General features: G+C 34.4%; 1 protein-coding gene across 3 annotated transcripts in view; it reads left to right on the forward strand.

The window, feature by feature from the left end:
* Positions 1 to 20828, forward strand: part of KDM4C (lysine demethylase 4C) — a 236967-nt gene that overhangs the window by 161418 nt on the left and 54721 nt on the right. For all 3 annotated transcript variants that reach the window (XM_026039705.1, XM_026039704.1, XM_026039706.1), the window contains exons 16-17: positions 5293 to 5348; positions 8905 to 9013. In XM_026039705.1, coding sequence (XP_025895490.1) covers positions 5293 to 5348; positions 8905 to 9013 — 165 coding nt within the window. The remainder of the gene's footprint in view (positions 1 to 5292; positions 5349 to 8904; positions 9014 to 20828) is intronic.

Consider the following 20828-nt stretch of genomic DNA (forward strand, 5'->3'; position numbering starts at 1 on the left):
GTATTTCAAGAATCCCATGTTTAATATTAATGGCAGGTGTGAAACAGCTGTTTGTTTTTCTTTTCCTGTAGGTGAGTAGGTGAACTGCTTCGTGCTTTACGTTTTAGTGCACATACTCAGACTTTTGGTTTATTTGGAATTTCTGTTCAGGGTTCAATACACAGGTTGAGGAATTCTTAAAGCTTTTTTTTTTTTTTTTTCCCTTTCTTTTTCTTCCGTTTTGTAAAACATTCAGAAAAGTGGTATTTAATGACATTCCATATTCGTGCCCAGAAACTAGACGCTAACTTCAGTTGACATTTCGGTGTCTTCAGGAGAGTCCAGTAGAACATTATTTGATTGTACTAAAAATGAATTTGAACAGTCGTATTATAATGGTGCTCTTCTCAATGATAGTTAATTTTGTGTCAGTATTTCTATTTCTTTCTATTACAAACTCCTGTTTTTGAGCCTAATAATGGCCAAAATAATTCACTTCATGTGAATATACACTATCTCAATTTTTAGAATGATACTGCTAACAAAGGTTTAGAAAGACATTTGAATGAAGAATGTTCTTGTTTTGGGACTCAACGTTTGCCTGCATTATGAAAGGCTTGAACTTTAACTTTTCTCTTTCTCTTTTTCCCCTTCTCTCCTTTTTTTCTTTTTTACCTCTCTTTCTCTCTTTGTACCAGAAAAAAAAAAAAAAAATTTTTTCTCCAAATTTCTATGCAGAAAAGTGTCTTACTTGTGAACACTACTGTGTGTGGACTGGGAAATAGGGAGTTCTGCAGTTCTGCTGTTAGTCCAGTAACAATACAGGCAATGTTTATAAAAAGTCTTTGACACAAGATAACAAGTTAACACTGTGTGTCCCAATACTGTGTAAGAAAATGAATTGTAGGATATAAAGGAAATTTCTGACCATCTCTGAATTGAACAGTTGGATGATTTGAACAGGTTTGAATACATTAGAAAGAGCAAAATGYTCATCTACGGATGAATTGCAACAACCTTCAGCAAGAACTTTCTTCAAGGTTCTTGCAGTTTCTGTATCTGCCTTAGCTGAAGCAGTGCCTGTGCATTAAATGAACAGGAACTCTTGATGGATTTCTCTTTCATGAAATTAGCCAGCCTGTTCAATCAGTATTAACTTTCAGCATTTTGCACAAAATGCAAAATTTAAAATACAAAAAAAACCCCATATTTTATTCTTGTGTACTGAATAAAATTTTTCTCTGGTATTGTCTAAAAAAAATACGATTAATGTGATTTTMTTGAAATTCCCATTTTTAATAAGAAATAGTGGCACTGCTGAAGCAGATGACAAGTGGAAGTTTGGCAACATTTATAAACAACTGATAATGGCTATTTAAAATGGTAGCATCTTGCAATTCTATTAATAAAAAGGGCTTCCAGACATGTAAGTTAATCCTCTGAATTTGAATTCTTTTAATTTTTTATTTCTAAAGATATTTATTCTCCTAGAATTAGAAGTCTTTCTCTAAAAAGCTGTTTTTAAGGTGGTAACTTAAAGAGAATACAGCAACACACTCTGAACTGAATCTCAATTATCACAAAAGAAAGCTTCTAAGTGAAGGTGATCCCACTKTTGTTAAAAAAATAAAAGTCTTTCATTGACATTTTCTGAAAGTAACACTTAAAAAAGCGATAATAGAAACCACCGCCTTTTTCTTTTTGCACAAATATAAAATATAGACTCGGGCTTAAATAAACTGAGGAAAAGAGACAGCAGGAAAGGGAGCAATGCCATACCCAAATGAACTTCTGGTTGATATTGGGAGATGATGTTTTGAGCATTATAAATCATAAGGTGGAAGACTAAAGGCATCTATTTTGAGTTCAAGGGTTGCCGCGTGAAAGCCCACCACAGTGTCTTGAGAAAAACACAAATTGTTTCTCAACTTCAACCATTCAAATTGTATTGGTGTGACTTGGCTGTGGCAGAGTTAAAGATTAGATGTCTGTTTTAATTATTTGTGATTTTCTCCCACCCAACTACTTTTTAATGGGACTAGTAGGTTAGCATTACTCTGACACAGCTTTGAAGTAGTTTAKTCTTGAAAGGAAAGCAACTATTCTGGTCTCTTGCTGGAAAAATTAGGAGAAAAAAAGAATTACCTATTCTAGCTACTATAATTAGTTTCTTAAATGCTTTCATATACCAGTTAGAGTCAGTAGAGGCACAGGAAAAGTAGTTAACAGGGAGGAATGGAAATATATCATTAACCGAATAAACAGTGTCATATCTGAAGTGCTACAAGCATCATCAGTACCTGCATTTATTTAAACCACCAGCCAGAATGCATGCTTACCTGAAATGATTCATTTTTATTATCATTGCCAAATAAATCTGCTTTTTTTTTTTTTGTATTTCAGTGAATCCTTTTGTTTGTTTGCTTGTTTTATTTAATCAGTAGTCTTACAAACAAACAAAAAGTAAATGATAATAATGTAACTGTTGTGCTATAAACTGATGATTCAAAGTTCAGTTGACTCTATTCACAGAATCATGGAATATTCAAGGTTGGAAGGGACCTCTAGAGATCATCTAGTCCAACCTTCCCACTCTAGCAGGCACACCTAGAGCATGTTGCTGTGTTTGTGTGGGTCATGATGTATGTATAGTTGCTTATTTTCTTTGAATCCTGTCAGTGCTGAGGAATTGGGAATTTTAGTATCTATTGATCTTTAATAAAACATCTTAAAAAGTATTTTTTGAAATTTTAGAATATGAGCTTGCATAAAAAAAGGAAGATCTGCCATAATGAATAGACAAAGTCTATTCTAGCCTGATACGTTGTTTCCAACGTGGACAGAAATAGAAYGCATATGGCTCTAAGGCAAGCATTCTTTAACATCCACACATGGAAAACTTGTGGAAGACAATTTTGCTTGCTTAGAATCTGCTACTTTCTGGTCCCCTGTGTTAGCAGCAGCCTAGTTCTTGTGTAGAAGTACTCAATCACCCTTCCTGTGCTGTTCATGMTTTTCTTGGTGCCTGTCAAACTCTCTTCTCTTTCCCAGGCTGAACAATCACTCCTAATGAAACCTGTAAAGTAGGGTTAATCAGAAACAAACAATATCATGATGAACTGTTGAAATATTCTAGGGAAAGAAAAAAAGAAAGGATACTTATTTATATTCTTAATTATTTAGGCATAATAGGGAAAAATGCAAAAAAGTGAGGCTAGAGTAGCTATTTGCACAGATACAGAGGTTCAGAGCAATGGTACAAGCATTCGCTGAAGAAGAGTTTGAGGATTATGGCATACACGAGCTTAGCATGTCCGTGAATATGCACATTATGCAAGCAGATGTGGTGTGCAACACTGCTGCTCTGCTTGGCATCGTGGAGGGTTTTGCTCCCTTGCATTTAATAGAGATCGAGGTCTCAGAGGAAGAGAGTGAGTGAAAAAGCTGAGGTTGTTTAACCCGCTAAGGGTAGGATATGAAGAGACTGCAGATATTTTAAGAAAAAAAAAAAAAAAAAAGGCACTGTATTCAGTAGTTCAGCAACATCACAGACTCATGACTTGAAACTGAAATAGGAGGTGATATATTAGACCAGTTGTAATTGGTCTATGAATCCAGAATTGTAGGAAGTTTCTTGTCTTGATCCCTCCTTGCTTACACTTACACAAAGAAGTCAAGTAAGTATTTTTTAGAGTTGATTTTGATTCCTTGCAGTTTTGCTAGGAATGGTAAACATGAAGGAACTGGGCACTTGAAGCAGAAGAGAAATAACCCCATCTCCTTTCTTCCCTCCTTCATCCCCTTTCTTCTTCTCCACCCCTCTGTGAAATTGTTTCATTGTAATCTTGGTTAGGCTTTGAACAAGGCAGGMTTTATCAGATCTGTTGAGAGGACCTCACAAAGATACAAATTGAGTAAAAATGTCTGTTCTGGAAGAAATAGACTGACTTATTTTCCAACAGCCAAATAGAAAAATTCTGACTTTTTTTTTCTGTTTTCTCTCTTGAAAAGTTGCAACTAGTACAAATTGAAGCACTCATTGGTGCAATAACACACCAATTATCCCCTTTTTATGCTGAAACCACCTATTCATGAATGTTTGAAAGATATGGTACTCTGAGCTGTTGGATTTCCTGTCTTAATAGCCCTTGTTTACTATTACGAATTGAAATGTGCTGTGGAAGATGTTGAGTCCAGTTCTAGGGCTCTTGTGGGCCCTCTAAAGAACCGACCTTGTCCACATCTCTGCAATAACATCAAATACACAAAAAGGTGCTTTAAAAGAGAAGGAGGTTAATAGTTCTCCCTGGATTCAGACAGGAAGTTATATGTTCATTTGTTGCAAGGAGGTAATTTGTTGTGCAGGTCTTATAGGAGAGGTAGTAAAGCATTCGGTTAGAATTTTGGCAGACATTGATCTCCATTATTAGGGGTTTTACGATAAGAAAACTTAGGTTTCTCTTTCTCGATAGATATAAGGGCTGACGGTGTCTTGACTTCATTTTGTGCATTTTGCTCTTTGTAGAGATCAACAAAACAGAGAAGAGAAATAAGTAGCGATAGAAATACTTTCTGATTCCTCTCAATAAAAGGACAAGGAAAAGGTGAAGTGGAAAGGAAAAGAAAGGAAAAAAGGGATTGATAAGACAGAGAGGATGGTTGGAGAAAAAATAAGGCTGTGCATTTGTGTAAGTGCATAGTTTTAAGAAAAGAAAAAAAAAAGTTATTTGGCATTTTCTCTGGGAATCAATGAAAAATGCTTTGCTGAGTACCTTGAAAGCAAGTGGAGCTAGACTGAATCTCAAGGCAGTCTGAATAAATGAACTTATTCCACAGCAAAAGGAATTTTGCAAAGAAAAAAGAAAATCCTCTGTAGATTTGTAAGTTAGAGATCTGTCAGGCAGAAGCAGCAAATATTCAAGGTATTTAAATTGAATCAGTAGAGTATAAATCAGAGACTTCCCAGGATTTTTTATTAAGTTAATTATAGGTAATCATAATTTATTTTAAATTAATGAGCTGCACTGATTGAATACCTTTTCATTTGTGGTGTCTTCCATTAGTTCTAGTAGTTTGTCCAAGAGTGATACTTAAGTGTGATACTTTGTATCACAAGAATGATACAAAATTTACTTTTCCTTAGATCTTTTGATGTCCAACTCTTTTTGATATTATGTTTGGTAATACCAAGAAATGTGAGGTTGTAAGCTAGTAATTGCTAACTATTTGCATATCGTTAATATCAACTGAATAAAGCCTATTTTCAACCCTTCGTTAAAGCTCACTTTTTTTTTTCTTTATTTGTATTTTTAGGAATGTTGTCTCTGCAATTTGAGAGGTGGTGCATTAAAGCAAACTACTGACAAGAAGTAAGTAATATGTACTTCAAGAATGTAAATGCTTTTTAAAAACTTAATTCACAATCCAGTCTCATTTAGAGAGCATTTACCAATATTATTTTGTGATCATGACCACATCCCCTCAAGTTACTGCAGAATTAAATATGCTCCTAATGAAAAGTGCCACTGACATGTTGTGAAAGTAGTTAGATGCTAAAATGTACATTTACTTTATTATTTGCATGCATTTACTTGTTCCAGGTTCCATGCTGCTGATCACTCTTTAAAGAAAGCAARTGAGAATTCATAGGAATTGTTTGCATGGCAAACATGGGCAAGTGTTACCAAATAGTGAAGTATATTTTCTTATGTAGTCCTGAAAGTATTTGATTATATAATCTGGTATAATACCTCTGAACTTTTGTTAGAAACCAGTATTCCACATTAATTAATTGGAATCAATTTAAATTTACTCTGGATTTGAAGTGGTTTTTTAATACATTTTTAACACAGTCTCTGAAAAGTAGTATTTTTGCTGACATTTTGCTATTAACAGAACTAGTATTTTTCTGTTAATTTTAATGAAACTATGGTACATAAAATAATCTTAAAGGTAAAACGGCAAATGTAGTAGCGTAATATTTTTTCCAGCCCAATCATGGAACAGTTTATGCATTCTGGATATTTGCATAATTAGTTAAGTGATCTCTGTAAGTATGACAGTATAATGCAGATCTTTTTTATTTATAGAGATATTTTAACCGTTTGGAATATATTGCGAAGTTACTTCAGGTGTATGAGATTATCTACCTGCAATATCTTTTTCTGCTTATCTGGACTGGTTGATTTGTCAGTGATCTGAAAATAGTTGCATGATTTTTTAAATTGTCCAGTGAATAGAAGGTTTTATGTGAAACTTACAAGCCAGCTCTTATCCTCGAGAAGCACTGTTAACCAAATTGAAGAAGGTTGGGACCAGCTCATAGAAATACTCAATTGCAATTTAATTCTAGTTTAAATTCCCATAATCCATTGCTAACTACTTGCTTTTCTCATCAGAAGAAAATAAAAGCAAGAAAGACTTATCTAAGTAGAATTTAGCACTCCTTGTGATGCTTGTTGACAACACTGAATGGTAAACATTTGAAAACACATCTTTTCTGAGCGTTACATAAAATATTTCAGGAGTATGCTTCGTAAGATCTCTTCTTAAGAAAATCCCTCAGAGAGGTTGAAGTAGATGACTTTCTTTACGTAGCTAAAGTCTTTAGTTTTGAATTACCTCCCTCTGTAGGGTAATCTATTACAGATTTCTGAAGTGGGAAATCTGTARGAGTATTTCTACCCTTCCTTCCTGTTTCCATAACACATTACAGTTGCTATACCACACTGCGTCCCTGATCTGTGCTTAATCTGGACCTTCATCTCTCTTTAAGCATTATCTACTCTTCCAAACTTGTGTGAAAGTTACATTTTTTTTTCCCCAAGAAGTGTGAAATCCACCTAGGTCTTTCCTTCTTTCTTTTTCATTGTCCTCACTCCTGGTTAAAATACTGACTAAAGATTCAGGATGGACATTACAGTTGGAAGCTGATGAATCAGAAGTGGTTGGGGATAACAACTTTGGCACTTAGGAGAGCTGAAATTGCTTCTTCCCTGGGGAGCACCATAGTTGTTCTGAATCCTGGTGGGTTGAGAGGTATATATATATAATATAATAACATTGTATGTGTATGTATATATATATATATATATAAGTATATATATGTATATAAGTATATATATATAAGTATATATATATATACACACACACACGCACATATATGTAATTTATAATTATATCTCATATATATATGAAATATTTATAAATTTTATATATTTTTATATATATATATGTATAAATGAGGTTTATCAGGTCTGTAAAAGCTTAAGATGCAGATGGACTAAAGACCTATTTTCTATATAGCATTTCTGTCCCAATAAACCTTAGGTAATAAGACTCCTGCTATTAAGGCACTACTATTTTATATGCAGGAAGGCAGTGATGAAAAGAAAGAGTAACAGATAMAAATCTGTAAGCAAGATTGTTTTTTCCATAAGTTGGATCATAAAATAGTCAGAATAATGGAATGAACTTATGATCTGTTTGCTTTCATTTGAGTTGAATAATTTAATTTGCTGGTAGTTGCTGTCATCTTTGCATAGAACTTTCCTATCACACTTTGGCTAATACAAATTCCGTATCACATGGCAGCAGCTTGCCTGGTCCCTGTATTTCATCTTATATTCTTACAGGTATTTTGTTAGATATGACTATTTGAAATAGCACCAGTGTTTAGTGCAGAAAAGAGAAAAGGTTTCTGCTTTGCCATATTGACTCTTCTCTTTTGGCTCCAGCTCCCATTTCTCTTCATCTGCTAGGATGTTTATGTAATGTGATCTATAGCAGGTGGAGTGAGGCTAAGGTATGGAGCTTGGAAAAACAAGCAAATAGAATAATGAGGCAGGATAGACAGTAATAAAGCACATTTTAGAGTTAAGGAAGGAAATGTCCCTTTCTTTAGATTTAAGGGAGTTCATTTTTGTCCTGTTATTCCTTTCCTCCTCTCTCACCCATGAAGATTTTAGATGTAAACTCATACAGATAATTTTTCTTAATAAAAATGTTATTATCTTCACTTTTGCCTAATATAGTTTAGATAATATGTACTCTAAAACATCAATTCTTTTCCTTTTTTTCTTTCTTTCTTTCTTTTTTTTTTTTTTAGTTTAGGGTTTCTTTTTTTTTGAGATCTCTATGTTTGGAAGATAGAGCATCATTCCTTCCTAATGAGACCAGAAGGCAGGAGGTGCACAGCACAACACTGATTGCAAAGGTCCAGTCCATGTTGGGCATTTCAATGATGGCCTGATCAGTTTACGTCTCTTAGACCTTTGTTTCTGGAAACAGGAGGTCCGAATAATATATGCTTTGATAAATGCATGACCCTGTAACCATGTGTGCTATCTAAGAGTACTTGCTGAAGTCTGAATAATGTTAATCCAAAATGCTGTAGGTGATAAATTGCTCACAAATGGAGTGGTCTATGTATACATATGGATAGCATAACTGCAAAAGCTTTGCACTTCATAAATCAACTRCATCAGGCACCTGGAAAAATAAAATTAAAATTCAAACTACAATGAGATTTCTACTATTTTTTTTTTATTGTTAGGGCTGTAAAATATGTTCAAAAGAAGACTAAAAAACCCTAGTAAGCCAACCCCTGGTGTCCCTGTACTGATAACTAGCAAGGAGACAGCTTTGTCATGTTTCATTGACACAAGTTTATTAACAAAATGAATGCTGGTCATCTCTTTTCTGATCATTTTGATGCTGATCATCTCTTTTCTGAAATATATTTGCAGTATTTCAAATAACTGCTAAAACTATGTGAAGTTACCTTTTAAATAAATGTGAAACAAAATATAGACCTTCGAGTTTAGAAGAAAATAATAAAAGTGTGTTACTGAAGGTCACTGTATTTATTGATACTTGTATTTCTGCGTCTTTTTGGCGATATTCTTATCTTGGCACTTTTCGCAGGTGGGCGCATGTAATGTGTGCCATTGCCATCCCAGAAGTCAGATTTGGTAACGTTACAGAACGYACACCAATAGACACCAGCAGAATACCTTTGCAAAGATTAAAACTGGTGAGTAGTAAAGGCTTTGTATATATTTTGCTACCTAATGCTGTTCAAAACCTGAATTGTGAATACTGTTACTGGTTACAGAGCATTAAAATATTTCAGGATAAGGAATAAATATATTGAGTTTTATCAAGATTGGCCTGTTGCTTTTGACTTTAACAAATGTCAGGCCATTAACATTGTTTACAGCTGTTGCAAGAAGCCTTTGCTGTTTGATAGAAATGGTTTGAAGCTGCCATCCCCCAAAGGAAGAACAACAAAGTTGACATATGTCAGCTGTGACAGGTTTGCTTTTGAAGCTGTATGGATGAGGAAGGTACCAAAGTCTAAATAGACCAGAATATCCCACCGTGCACATATATATCTAAAATATAAATATATGTGTGTGTATTTTTTTTATATATTTATATGTGTGTATGTACACAYATATATATGCACATTTGTTATTTTGATGTATTTTAGCTTCAAAAAACTATTTATAAGAGTAGAATTGTGAATGACTTACTTGTCATGTAGTAATGTCTACCATAGGTGCATTGAAAAATGTGCACAAAGCAGTTCTTGTGTTATGCTGAAAGAATAAATTATTTGATGAGGCATTTTAAAGGATGATAAGAAAATAAATATGAATGCATGAACTGCAAACAATTATGTCCTGCGCCTCATCCTAAATAACATTACCATTCAAGAAAGTTGCCATATACTAGCAAAAAACAAGCAAAATTGCTTGTTAAATAGAAAAGATGTTTTCTTAGTGAGTTAAATGAGTACTTAATTTGACAGCATGTACATCAGGCTGATATCATCTTCTGAGAGAAGGAAGGTGATCAGCTGCTGATTAGAAAAATACTGGGAAATGACACCATCAGTTTTCTGTATCCATTTCAAARGCTATTTCAAAAATCGCTCATGATCTACCTAACTTTATATAAGCCCTTTTTTTCTATATCATTTTGAACTGTTGAAACTTTAATTACATTTTCATTTAATTCGTTATGTTTTGTGTTTTGTAACAATTTTGCTTAATGTGGAGATGGAATTTTTACTGAATTAATTAAATTTGTAAAGTTTCCTACAAATAGGAATCTTTTCAAGGAGACTTCCCAATTTTTATTTTCACATTTCTTTAAATCTTAAAGCCTGTATTTCTGAACAGTTTATGTAAAATTCATTATCAAAAAAAGTTGAAAGCTTCTTGATTAGTTAAATCTTCTTGATTACTTTAAACTATAGTTTTAAAAAGTGTATCTGCATGCTATTTCAAGCTTTGCTTAGCATTAATACACCTCCTAATAAAAAAATGGAATCTGGTAAATGGTCTGCTATGTTTTCCTCTGCTTTCATGCTTCAGAATATTAAAATCTTGAATTTTCTTATTGCAGTCAGTTCACTAAGGGGTGCAACATTCTTTTGTTGCTACTATGTGAGATCATCTCTCAAAATCTTATTTTAACCCACAATGTGTTCTTGAGACAATCCTGAATTCTCCCTGGTATGATAATATTAACAGCAAAAGTACGGTGAAATTAGAGAGAGACACAGACATTCAGCTGGTTGTAAATTGTTAATTTGGAGACTGATACAACAGGAATGTTTAGTTTACCAGGTATTGAGATACTTGATCTCACTGGGATGTCTGTGACTTGAACTGTGTAAGAGTAATAGGAACTTTCTGGAGAAGGTTTGAATTATTTTAAAATTATTGATTATGAATGTGGAGCCAAAATGTACAAAACTTAGGAAGTTACATGATTTACAGTTCATAGGTCATTATTTAATATGAAGCAACTATAGATCATTTAAGATGCTAATTTGTTATTCATAAACAAAAGCTTTTTCTTCTTTCCTTCAACTGATGTTGAAGGGACTGGTGACAGTTCCTAGTATTTTTCTCAGTTGTTGAATACTGATGTACTTTTTACCTGACGTTGAGGTACTACGGACTGTTACTTTGCATATGTCTTCTTGGTCTCCAGGGAGTCTTTGAATCTTCAGAAACAGAATGTTTACTTTCCTCAGTGTTGTTTTTTTAAAGTAAAGAAGTTTGAATTTTTGAATGAAATGAATATTTTGATGAAAGAACTCAAAAAAAAGAAAAAAAAAAAAAAAAAAAAAAAAAAAAGAGAAAGCCAGGGTACTTTATTGTATCACGTATGTGGTGTTGCCACAGGTAGTGGACAGCTTTTATTAGTTAAGATTTTTAGTAACTTAAAGGCAGTATAGTCTCAGGGCGTCTTGAAAGGCTCGGTAATGGTTTAATCGTTTGTAGACTGATATATTGCTGCTTCTGTAGTAAGAGAAAAATGTGAACTTTTCTGAAAAACATGGTCAGCCTAAGTGTGCTTTTAAATTTTGGCATTCGTTATAAATATGTTGCTGTTCTGGAATTTTTACCCCCTTTTCATCATGCTCATCTTTTCTTTTCATGGATTTCTTTTTATGGGTTTCTCTGGTGACAAGACCATAGTTCTGTATTGCTGTGATTTGATGAGAATGTATTTTTTGATGTTTCATTTTAAAGCTAAAAAGGTTCAAAATTTTCAGAAAGAAATGGAGCTTTTTCTGTTTAGGTTCTTTTATCACACTGGACCATTCATATACACCTAAGAGGAAAAACGTCAGTTCAAATTCTCAGATTTCCATAAGCACGCTGTCTTTGGCAAGCTGTGAATAGSTATCTTTAAGCAGTGTAAGAAAAGTTAAGTGAAGTACTATGCATTTAGAAATGACAGTGAAGAAGATGCAGTGAAACAAGCAACAATGAAGTAAGAATGTTGTTTTGTGAGAGAAAGGCTGACCTGTTGTCAGTTAAAATATGTCTCTTCTTTCTTTCTTTTTCTTCTTTTTTTCATTAGTAACAAATCACATGCTTAAGAGAAAAAGCAGAAATGAAGATCAAGAAATTTAGTCATGACAAAACTTTGTTGGAATTTTTTTTTCTAAGAATTGTATTTTATGCCAAAAAAAGAGAGATACTTCCTTTGAATTTAGATTTTTTTTTAATGGAACTCCTTTCTGTGCACCTAAAGAATGAATTGGACTGTACAGACTGTAACCCAACTGTCATATTGGATATTATCAACTCTGTGGGCAGGAAAGTGGCTTTTTCGTTTCCGTATTTTCTACCTTAATGACATTGGGCTAAATTTTCACATTCACATTCACATCCACATTATCACATTCCACCTTTGACTTTTGACAAGGTTGGTTCAGTTCGGTTCAATTCTGTTCAGTTGGTTCAGTTATGCACTTATTTTGACCATCTCTTGTCTGTCCATGAAATTAAATCTGTATTTGCAAATGAACACGTACCTGATGAACACGTACCACAATGAACAACGTACCTGAAATAAAATCCCCAGGTTAATATTTTATATTTTCTTCATTTTTAAGAAAGCTAGTTCTTTTAGTGGGATTATATGAATAGCTTATGTACTTTCTCTTTTTTTAGAAAAAAAAGGTCTGTGTATTAAATATTTTTCACAAATGCTTTCTCTTATTTCTTCAGTAGCTTGGACCATACTTCTCTAAATACTGTCTGTCAGTGACATTATGCCTATGCCACATCATTCCCAACACGAATGTCATTGTGTTGGGCTTCTCTTTCTATATATGAAAGTTTTGATGTCACTGAAAAATCCTAATGGTTAATTCATTCTATTTCTTTTTTTTAGGAATTGTGATAGTTTTTCTTTATCTTACTTCCCATTATTTACTTTTTTTTTTCCCCACTCCTCTCTGCTGTCATATCCTGTGTTCTTGGGGGTAGTCAGCTGAGACTATCCATGTTACTTTTACTCTATAAAAGTTAGTAGTTAGTAACTCTGACATGAGCACCAGCCATCAGTAAACTGTTGAATCAAATCTACCCCTTCGTAGTTGTAGGACTTCCCAATACTGGTCTTCAGCAGCTAGTACCTACTTCACACCTTTCCTGTTTCTCAGGATGAGGGTGTACCTTAAGGTAAGATTGTATCATGAATCAGTTTCAACCACAGAAGATTTGCCTTTACTCTTTATAAATATATGTATAAGAGTACACACCTATACTCTCTCTCTCTCTCCATATATTTTTATATATGTACACACACACACACACCCTTTGAAAATGATCTTCTTTCTGTAAAAAGACACAAGATAGTAAATAATTACTACTTCCTTTTAAAATCTGAGAGACATTTGATGATTCTTTTATTCATAACAAGAGAAAAAAAAATCATCCCCCCCTTGTTAAAAAAAAAAAAAAGCTGCATTTTTCTGCTGGGCAAGCAACAGTGTTTGAGCAAATAGTTGTTTTAAGTGTTCCTCTTTCTCTGCCTGTCTCCCTTCTCCTGAAGTTGTAGGAAACCCAAGTAAGCAGAACATTTTCTGTTTTCAGAGATCCTTAGAGTCTGAGCTGACATTTCACTAATGTGGTATCTGCAAAGGAGTATCTAAGGAAATAAAAAGTCAATGTTTTCCTTTTGACAAATTAAATAACATCTGTGCAAAGATGAACATATTGGTAGGCTGCTTTTATTGCCTCATTGATATGTATACTAATTGCTGTTAAGCACTTTTAATTCCCTAGACATTTTAGAATCAGTGTTTTGTATCAATCTTTCTATTATTAAATATTCARTATGTACTCATTGCTTCCAAAGTAAAAATCAATATTTGCATTATACTTACAGTAGCTCATAGCTTCAAAGTTATTTTGTACAGTGATTTTGTATTTGCAAGTTAATGAGTTCACTTAACCAATTTTATTTTTGTTTTTGCTTTTGTATAAAGCCTAAATGTTTTCATACTTTCCCCAACTCATTTCAATGAGTTATGTGCTGCTTGCCTACATTGGTAAAAATGTACGTGACACATTGTAATGTTCATAAAAAATTAATTCTCTTAGAAATGATTCATTTTTGATAAAAAAAGATTATGCCACCTACTATGTTGAATTAAGCTTTACCATGCCTTATTTTCTAGGGACAGAGAGGTAGATGGTTTGTACCTGACCTTTCACATGAAAGCAAAAGGCACCTCAGTTTTAACCTCAAAGCATAGAACATTCCACAAAAATATAGTCTGTAGTTTCTCTATTGTACTCCAATGGGAATACACATCCTCTCTCTCTCTCTCTCTCTCTCTTTCTCTCTCTCTCTCTCTCTCTTTTAATCATCCAATTGTTGAACATTGAACTTACGTGAGTGGAAAAACAAGACTGTCCTGGTCTCTTTTTTGAGTTAGGCCCCCTTTCCCTTTCCCTTTCCCTTTCCCTTTCCCTTTCCCTTTCCCTTTCCCTTTCCCTTTCCCTTTCCCTTTCCCTTTCCCTTTCCCTTTCCCTTNTCCCTTTCCCTTTCCCTTTCCCTTTCCCTTTCCCTTTCCCTTTCCCTTTCCCTTTCCCTCTTCCTCTCCCTCTCCCTCTCCCTCTCCCTCTCCCTTTCTCCTTCTCCCCTTTCTCCTTCTCCCCTTTCCCACTCTCCCCTCCCTGCTTTTTTTTCTTTACGTGGGTGGTTGGATGCTCATACCGACAAGACACTCACTTTGTAAGTTTCAAGCTGTGTGAAATTTGACTTTTATGATTATATCCATAAAGGATATGATTTAATAGGATATAATAAAGGAAACAAATATGTTTCATCTAGAATACAGAGGCTTATGCATAGCTTAAAAAATGAAATGGCTGGAGGACATACCTTAGTATATTACACAAATTAAGCAGGGATTTGTTTATCAGATACAGTATGCTGTCTGCTTTGTGCCCAATAGGAGGGGTGGTTTCTGTTCTCTTCCTGGTCTGTTACAAAGCTGCTCCATCCCAGTGGACATACAAATGAAAGGAAATACTGGAATGATTGATTTAAAAACTCTTTCAGGATATAAAAATGTTAGAAAGGACAAAGTGGGAGACCAACTTTTTGAGATGTGATACTATTGGTGGAAGCCATGTTAAATTCATCATAAATGTATTTGGAGCATTTCAGTTCGTTTATGATGTGGAGAAAAGTTTTTTGCATGACTGTGTTTGTGGTTTCAGCTTCATCCAGAGCATAGTTAATGGTGTGTTGTAGTTTAAGAAGCAAAGCAGTAAAATTTGGATCCCTAGATGAGCATTATTTAATTAATTATTTGTTTATTGGTTGATTTGTTTGCTTGGTCCGTTGTCCCTATGTCTCCAATGGGAGACAAAGACAACCTGGGGGCAGACTCATTTTTGGAAACTTACTTTTCTTGACTGTTTATATTTTTGACACATTGTGTTATAGAAAATGTGGATTCTTAGAGTTGTTGAAGCCAGTGGTAAAACACCATTTTACTTTGGAAAGGAAAGAGCTTTTCCCCTGTTTTCTGTGCTTTCCTAAGAATGTGAATTACACAGCTGTAGCTGTAGCTGAGCTCAACTGTAGCTGCAGGAAAAGGTCTCTGGATACAAAAACAGCAAACTGACCTCTCCAATGAAAACCTGGCTTTAAAAAATATTTAGGTGTTATCTAGTCTGTCATTCTTTTTTTTTTTTTTTTTTTTAAATAAAATGTAAAACTTAAAAATAGAGTGGTCCACAAACACGTGCTAGTATAAAGCCAGCAAGTATAAGTCAATAGGAATACTGAGCCTGGTGTCATTTACCCTTGTCAGACTTGTGACTTATAATGAACAATAGACGCTGTAAATGAGAGTGTTTAAATGTTTCATCTGCTATAAAAGAAACACTTAAATAGAATCATTAGCATCTGTTCCTAAGCCTATATATTTAAAATGTCAACTCTAAAATCATGTTTTGAATAGAATACATATCAGCTCARTAGCAAGATATATTACTTGCCTTTGATATTGTGTTTTAAAATGCTAGGGTGTGGGATTGACTTTGTCCTCACAGTCAYTGCTGTCTCAAACATGCACATAATGTGCCTTTGTTTCTTTATCTGTAGAGCTTCCTATTATTTTTACATTTGAAATCCTATTTCTCCAACAAAATAGAGATAGAAAATGAGTTTTCGAATAGCTGAAGTTGCCCTGAAGCTTTTGATGACCTCAAATTTGTATTTGACAAGTGAACCGAGTATAAGCACAAGTATACTCTGAGTGAGGAACATTATCCTGAAAAGAAATTTACACCGTGAGGATGACTGATCTACAAGCCTTTCAGTATCTGGCTGAGGCCATAAAGTTCTTCTTAGAAGCCTATACACTTGAAAATTTGCACCTGAAGGCAAATAATAGTGAGCTTGAAAGCCGAAGATTATGGTTTTGAAAGCTACATCAATTCTGAAAATCTGGAGGCCTCACTGTGGTATGCCAACTGAAGAATGGTATCAAAGGGAAAATGTGTGAGCTTTTACAAGAATGAGCAAATAAACCCTTTCCTGTCTCTTCTATTTTAATGATGTATAAAACCTAGAAAAGGATTAAATTTGAGGACATTTGAGGACACTGCTTATCTTCTGCATTCTAATTTGTAATAAAATTTGTCTGCAAAACAGTAGTGGGATAATAGAACTGTTAAAACTGTGTTTGTGAAAGAGTAAAAGAGCACTTGCAGTGCAGTGTGCCAGTGTTGCTATTTGTTGTGGGTAGCACAAAGAGGTACTGAACTTTTCAGGATTTCCATAAATATGGCTAGAGGAACAATTGAGAAGAATCATTATTAGTATGCAYTAGTATGCATCCTGGCACACATTCACAAAGAGAAAGCAAAACAGGCAGAAAACTTGAGATAGACTTCATAATATTTATAGTATTTTCAAATTTGTCTTTAAAATTGTCTTTAAAACAGTTGTTTTTTCTGATAAAAAAGATGTGTAATGATTGTTAAAAATGTAATAACTCATTGTAACCATGTGCAAAATACAATTTAGTATAGATAGTCACAAACTTCATGAGATTTTTCATTAGCATGATATAAAAAAAGTATGTTSCCTACTGTATAGTAGTTACTGTCAGCATAATTTGCTACAATGAGCAGATACTGTTGCAAACTGTCAAATTTCTGTTGCACAGTAGTACCAAATTATAAAGTCTTTAAAAAAATACRGGAAATGTTAGATATATGTGACTACAAATAATGTTTTGAAGACTTGGACATATCTGTAAGAATGAAAGCAGAGCATTTAAAATGCTAACCTATCATCTGAATTTCTTTTCATTTGTGAAGAGCAGCACCCCTTACAAAAGAATTCTTACTGCAAAACTGCATTCTTACTGCAAAACTACTGCTTTTTAACGTAAGATTTGAATCATTACTAATCTCTGTCTATTAAACTGTGTATGTCAAAGAGAGGCAGGCCCATTTTTGAGACCTTCTGCATTTATCTGATGTGTATATGTGTATAGTTGAGGTTATGTGTGTGTGTTTCCATCAGCACACAAACTGACATTAGTGCAGCACATATTTAGGAAAGTTAGCTCATAGCTTAGCTAGCAGATATGAAGAGGTGACTATCACCGGAGAGCAAAATTAAGTATTGTTTTCAATTGAAAATCTTCAAGCATAGAGAATGATTTCATTTCATAAATAATCTTCCAAATTTTTATTATTAATATAATTTTTGAAGGCTTTAGAATTTCTTAACTTCTACATTTTATACTGAATTGGATGAAAACGAGTATAAAAATAATATCGTTGGACCTGTTGAACATGGAATACTCTCTGTACTCTAATACGACAACAAAATAACAACAGAAATACATCAGGAYAATAACTTACCTAACTTTAATTTTTCATCAATATTAAAAGATTTTATAGCATTCTAAATTAAAAACTTAAAAATCTACTGCACTTATTTACTTCTATTTTAAGTTCCTTCAAATATCCTGAAAAATATTCAGAAATTCTTATGTGTTTAAAGACAGAGACCACTTTCATAAAAGATCAAGTATTTAGGAGCAATAACCATTTTTTTTAATGAAAATAACAAAGGTGTTTGTATGTCACACACAAGCTCAGTGTTTGGGTGGAGTTTAAGTTTTCTAGGTGGGCCCATAAAGGAGCAAGCCTTATCCGAATGAGAGGAAGATGGATCTGCTAAGTTACATTTTCCTTCTCCAGTTCCTTAACTCAGCTTTACTCAAAGTACAATATTTGATACGTCAGCTTATGCCTAGTTTCCCCTTCTGATTTCTCATTGACAGTGACACAATTATTTATCGCTCCATCATACTTCTGTTCCTCTTGGAAAGTTGTGCTGTTTTGTGGAGTTGGAGTGTTTATAAGAGAGAACTACAGTAATTGCTGAATTAGTTATGTGGAAATAATTGGAAATAATTGGATGTCCTGGTGGAAATAGTTGGAAACTGAGCACAGTGAGAATATTTAACTTTCAGAGGTTGAAGTTTTTGAATGCTGAGAGTCTGTTCTCTCTGCCATTTTCCTCGTTTGAAATTCTCCGCTTTAAGGCGATGCTACAGTGATTCTTGGAACATTATGGTGAGAGCTGTTCCCTGAAGTGAAAAATGTGCCGTTCAGGTTAAAAGCTTGAGAAGCTGTCTACATGAGCAGTTATTAGTTTCCCTTTAGGAAGGTGTTAATTTAAATAGTGTTTATGAGGACTTGCTGAAGAAAGAAGTAAGGTGAACTGAGCAGAAAATACTGTTAATTTGGCAGAACCTAAGTTAATGTTGATTTTAAAGAGCAAAGAGTCACTGTTGGATTGCTACCAGGAATTACATTTTTTCCGTTAGTGGAAATATTTTCCATGAGCTTTCCTTATGTCCAGTTTCTAAGAAACCGGATGAGAGATCTCTGCTGGAGATCATTTTTATTGCATGAAAAATGACAGAATTTAGTCCCTCTATATTCATAACATATCTCTTTTAAGGGTCATTTCTGTTCTGTTTTGTAACCCAGTGCAATCAGAGGAAGGAGTGGACTTCTAGTTTGCTACGACTTGAACTATCAACTCGTGTCTTACAGCAAACAGGGAAAAATATGCAAGAAGATACTGTGAAGAAGTGCTGTATTTTCCTTTCACTGTGTATCTTTCTTACCTTTGTTTTCTTTACACGGTGGTAGTGTAGAATCTTCTGGTGGGCATATACCGTGCTCTTAACTGTGTGGTCTTCAGGAATGTGTGTTGTTTTTGTTACCAACGTGCACTGCACCTGTATTGTCAGCACTGAACTTAAGCAGTTTACTTATTCCTTCACCTTATCATAGCAAGGCCCTTGGAAAGCTGAGGGACTGYGTTGTCCGAAGCTGACRAGTGTAAGCCAGAACACTGTATGTCAACACCATAGTCATCTCCCTGTAACTTCTATTCTCTTCTGATTCGCTGTAGCTTATAGGTTATTCAGTGACACTGTGTAAGGCAGAAGGATCATTTGGTGGATAGCTGGTATAACATAAGCATTTTCACATAAATTAGGGCTAACTTGAAAAAATCAGTAATGAATATATTAACTTTCTATTTCATAAAATTTAACATCTTTGTTAAATTTGAGACTTTGCACAGATGAAGACAGCAAAAAGTACCCTAAGCTCTATTGGAAGAAAAGGTCATATTCTTCTACTTTCTGGACATCAGAACACTGATTGAGATTTCTTTTTGTACAAGTGTAATTTAACATGGCTGTAAATAACCATACACATAAAAAAAAAAATGCACATAAAGCTTTAATGTTTTGCACGATGTCTCCTTAATGTCTTCACTTTTATAAAGTTGTAACTGTCTACCTTTTTAATGCTTATGCTGTGAGTTAACCACTGAAACATTGGCTGGAGGGAGTGGAACAAGTAGAAAGATTATTCATAATGCCCGATTCTGTGTTAGCTAATGTTACAGGCTGCCCAGGGAGGCTGTGGAGTCTCCTTCTCTGGAGATCTTCCAGACCTGCCTGGATGCTGCCCTGTGCCCCGTGCTCTGGGTGTCCCTGCTGGAGCAGGGGGCTGGACTAGATGATCTCTAGAGGTGCCTGAGTGAAGACTCAGCCACTCTGTGATTATCTGATGCACAGCTAGTCATCTGCTCTGCATCTCATTCCTTCTGAGAAGTTAAATATCAGTTCTTTAATGAAAGAGGAACTGAGGTGTTACATCATGTAGCCCTTCAGTAATTCTGCAGAACTTCCAGATTTGTTTGGAGTATTAAAGTTTCAGTTGCACTGCAGATGTCTTTAATTTTTTTATATTTTCAATTTTAGACTGTTAAGGAAATGACCGTAAGAATGACCATTTATGCATATGTATTTAGCAGAATTCTGATTCCTTGCTAATTCATTTTGCTGCTATAACACTATTTACAGCACAGACCTTTGCAGTTCAGCATCATGCCTTTAAGACACCTGTATTTAATGGAAAAATACTGGGGTGAGTGTAAAAGTTGCCCTTGGGATAACTGTTATGGAAGCCTCTCTTATCCAGAGTTTTCTGTTTGCAATACTTCTATCTGCTTCTTTAAACAGTCGTGCTGGAAATTATCTCATTAAAGCAACTGGGCTCCGTTTAAATAGAAATTGCAAATTTGCCACTCTTTATTGGATGTGTCTGTTCAACTTAATGGGAAATCTGTACACTTGTAAGATGTAGACATCTACTGAATACATCACAGGAAGGATCTGCCATCCCTCAGTTCTGTATGCTCTTTTTCCCACATCTGTAGTTTTAGATGTTGCATTGTTTTTACATACATGTACACGTATGCATATTCCTATACTTACAGTTAAGTCTGGCTCTGTGTCTCACCAGAGATTTAATAGAATATATGAAACTCAAACTGTTCATCTGCACAAAGAGATTGAATATCTGAATGATCCAGGGTCTTTTCTTTTTTTTTATGTGGGTGACTTCCTGCTGAGTCTGTTGTGAGAATATAGACTTTGCTCGAGATTGTTTTTATGGAAGAAG

The sequence above is a fragment of the Nothoprocta perdicaria genome, unplaced genomic scaffold (assembly GCF_003342845.1).
Source record: "Nothoprocta perdicaria isolate Ctin4 unplaced genomic scaffold, notPer1 scaffold_238, whole genome shotgun sequence".
Lineage (NCBI taxonomy): Eukaryota > Metazoa > Chordata > Aves > Tinamiformes > Tinamidae > Nothoprocta > Nothoprocta perdicaria.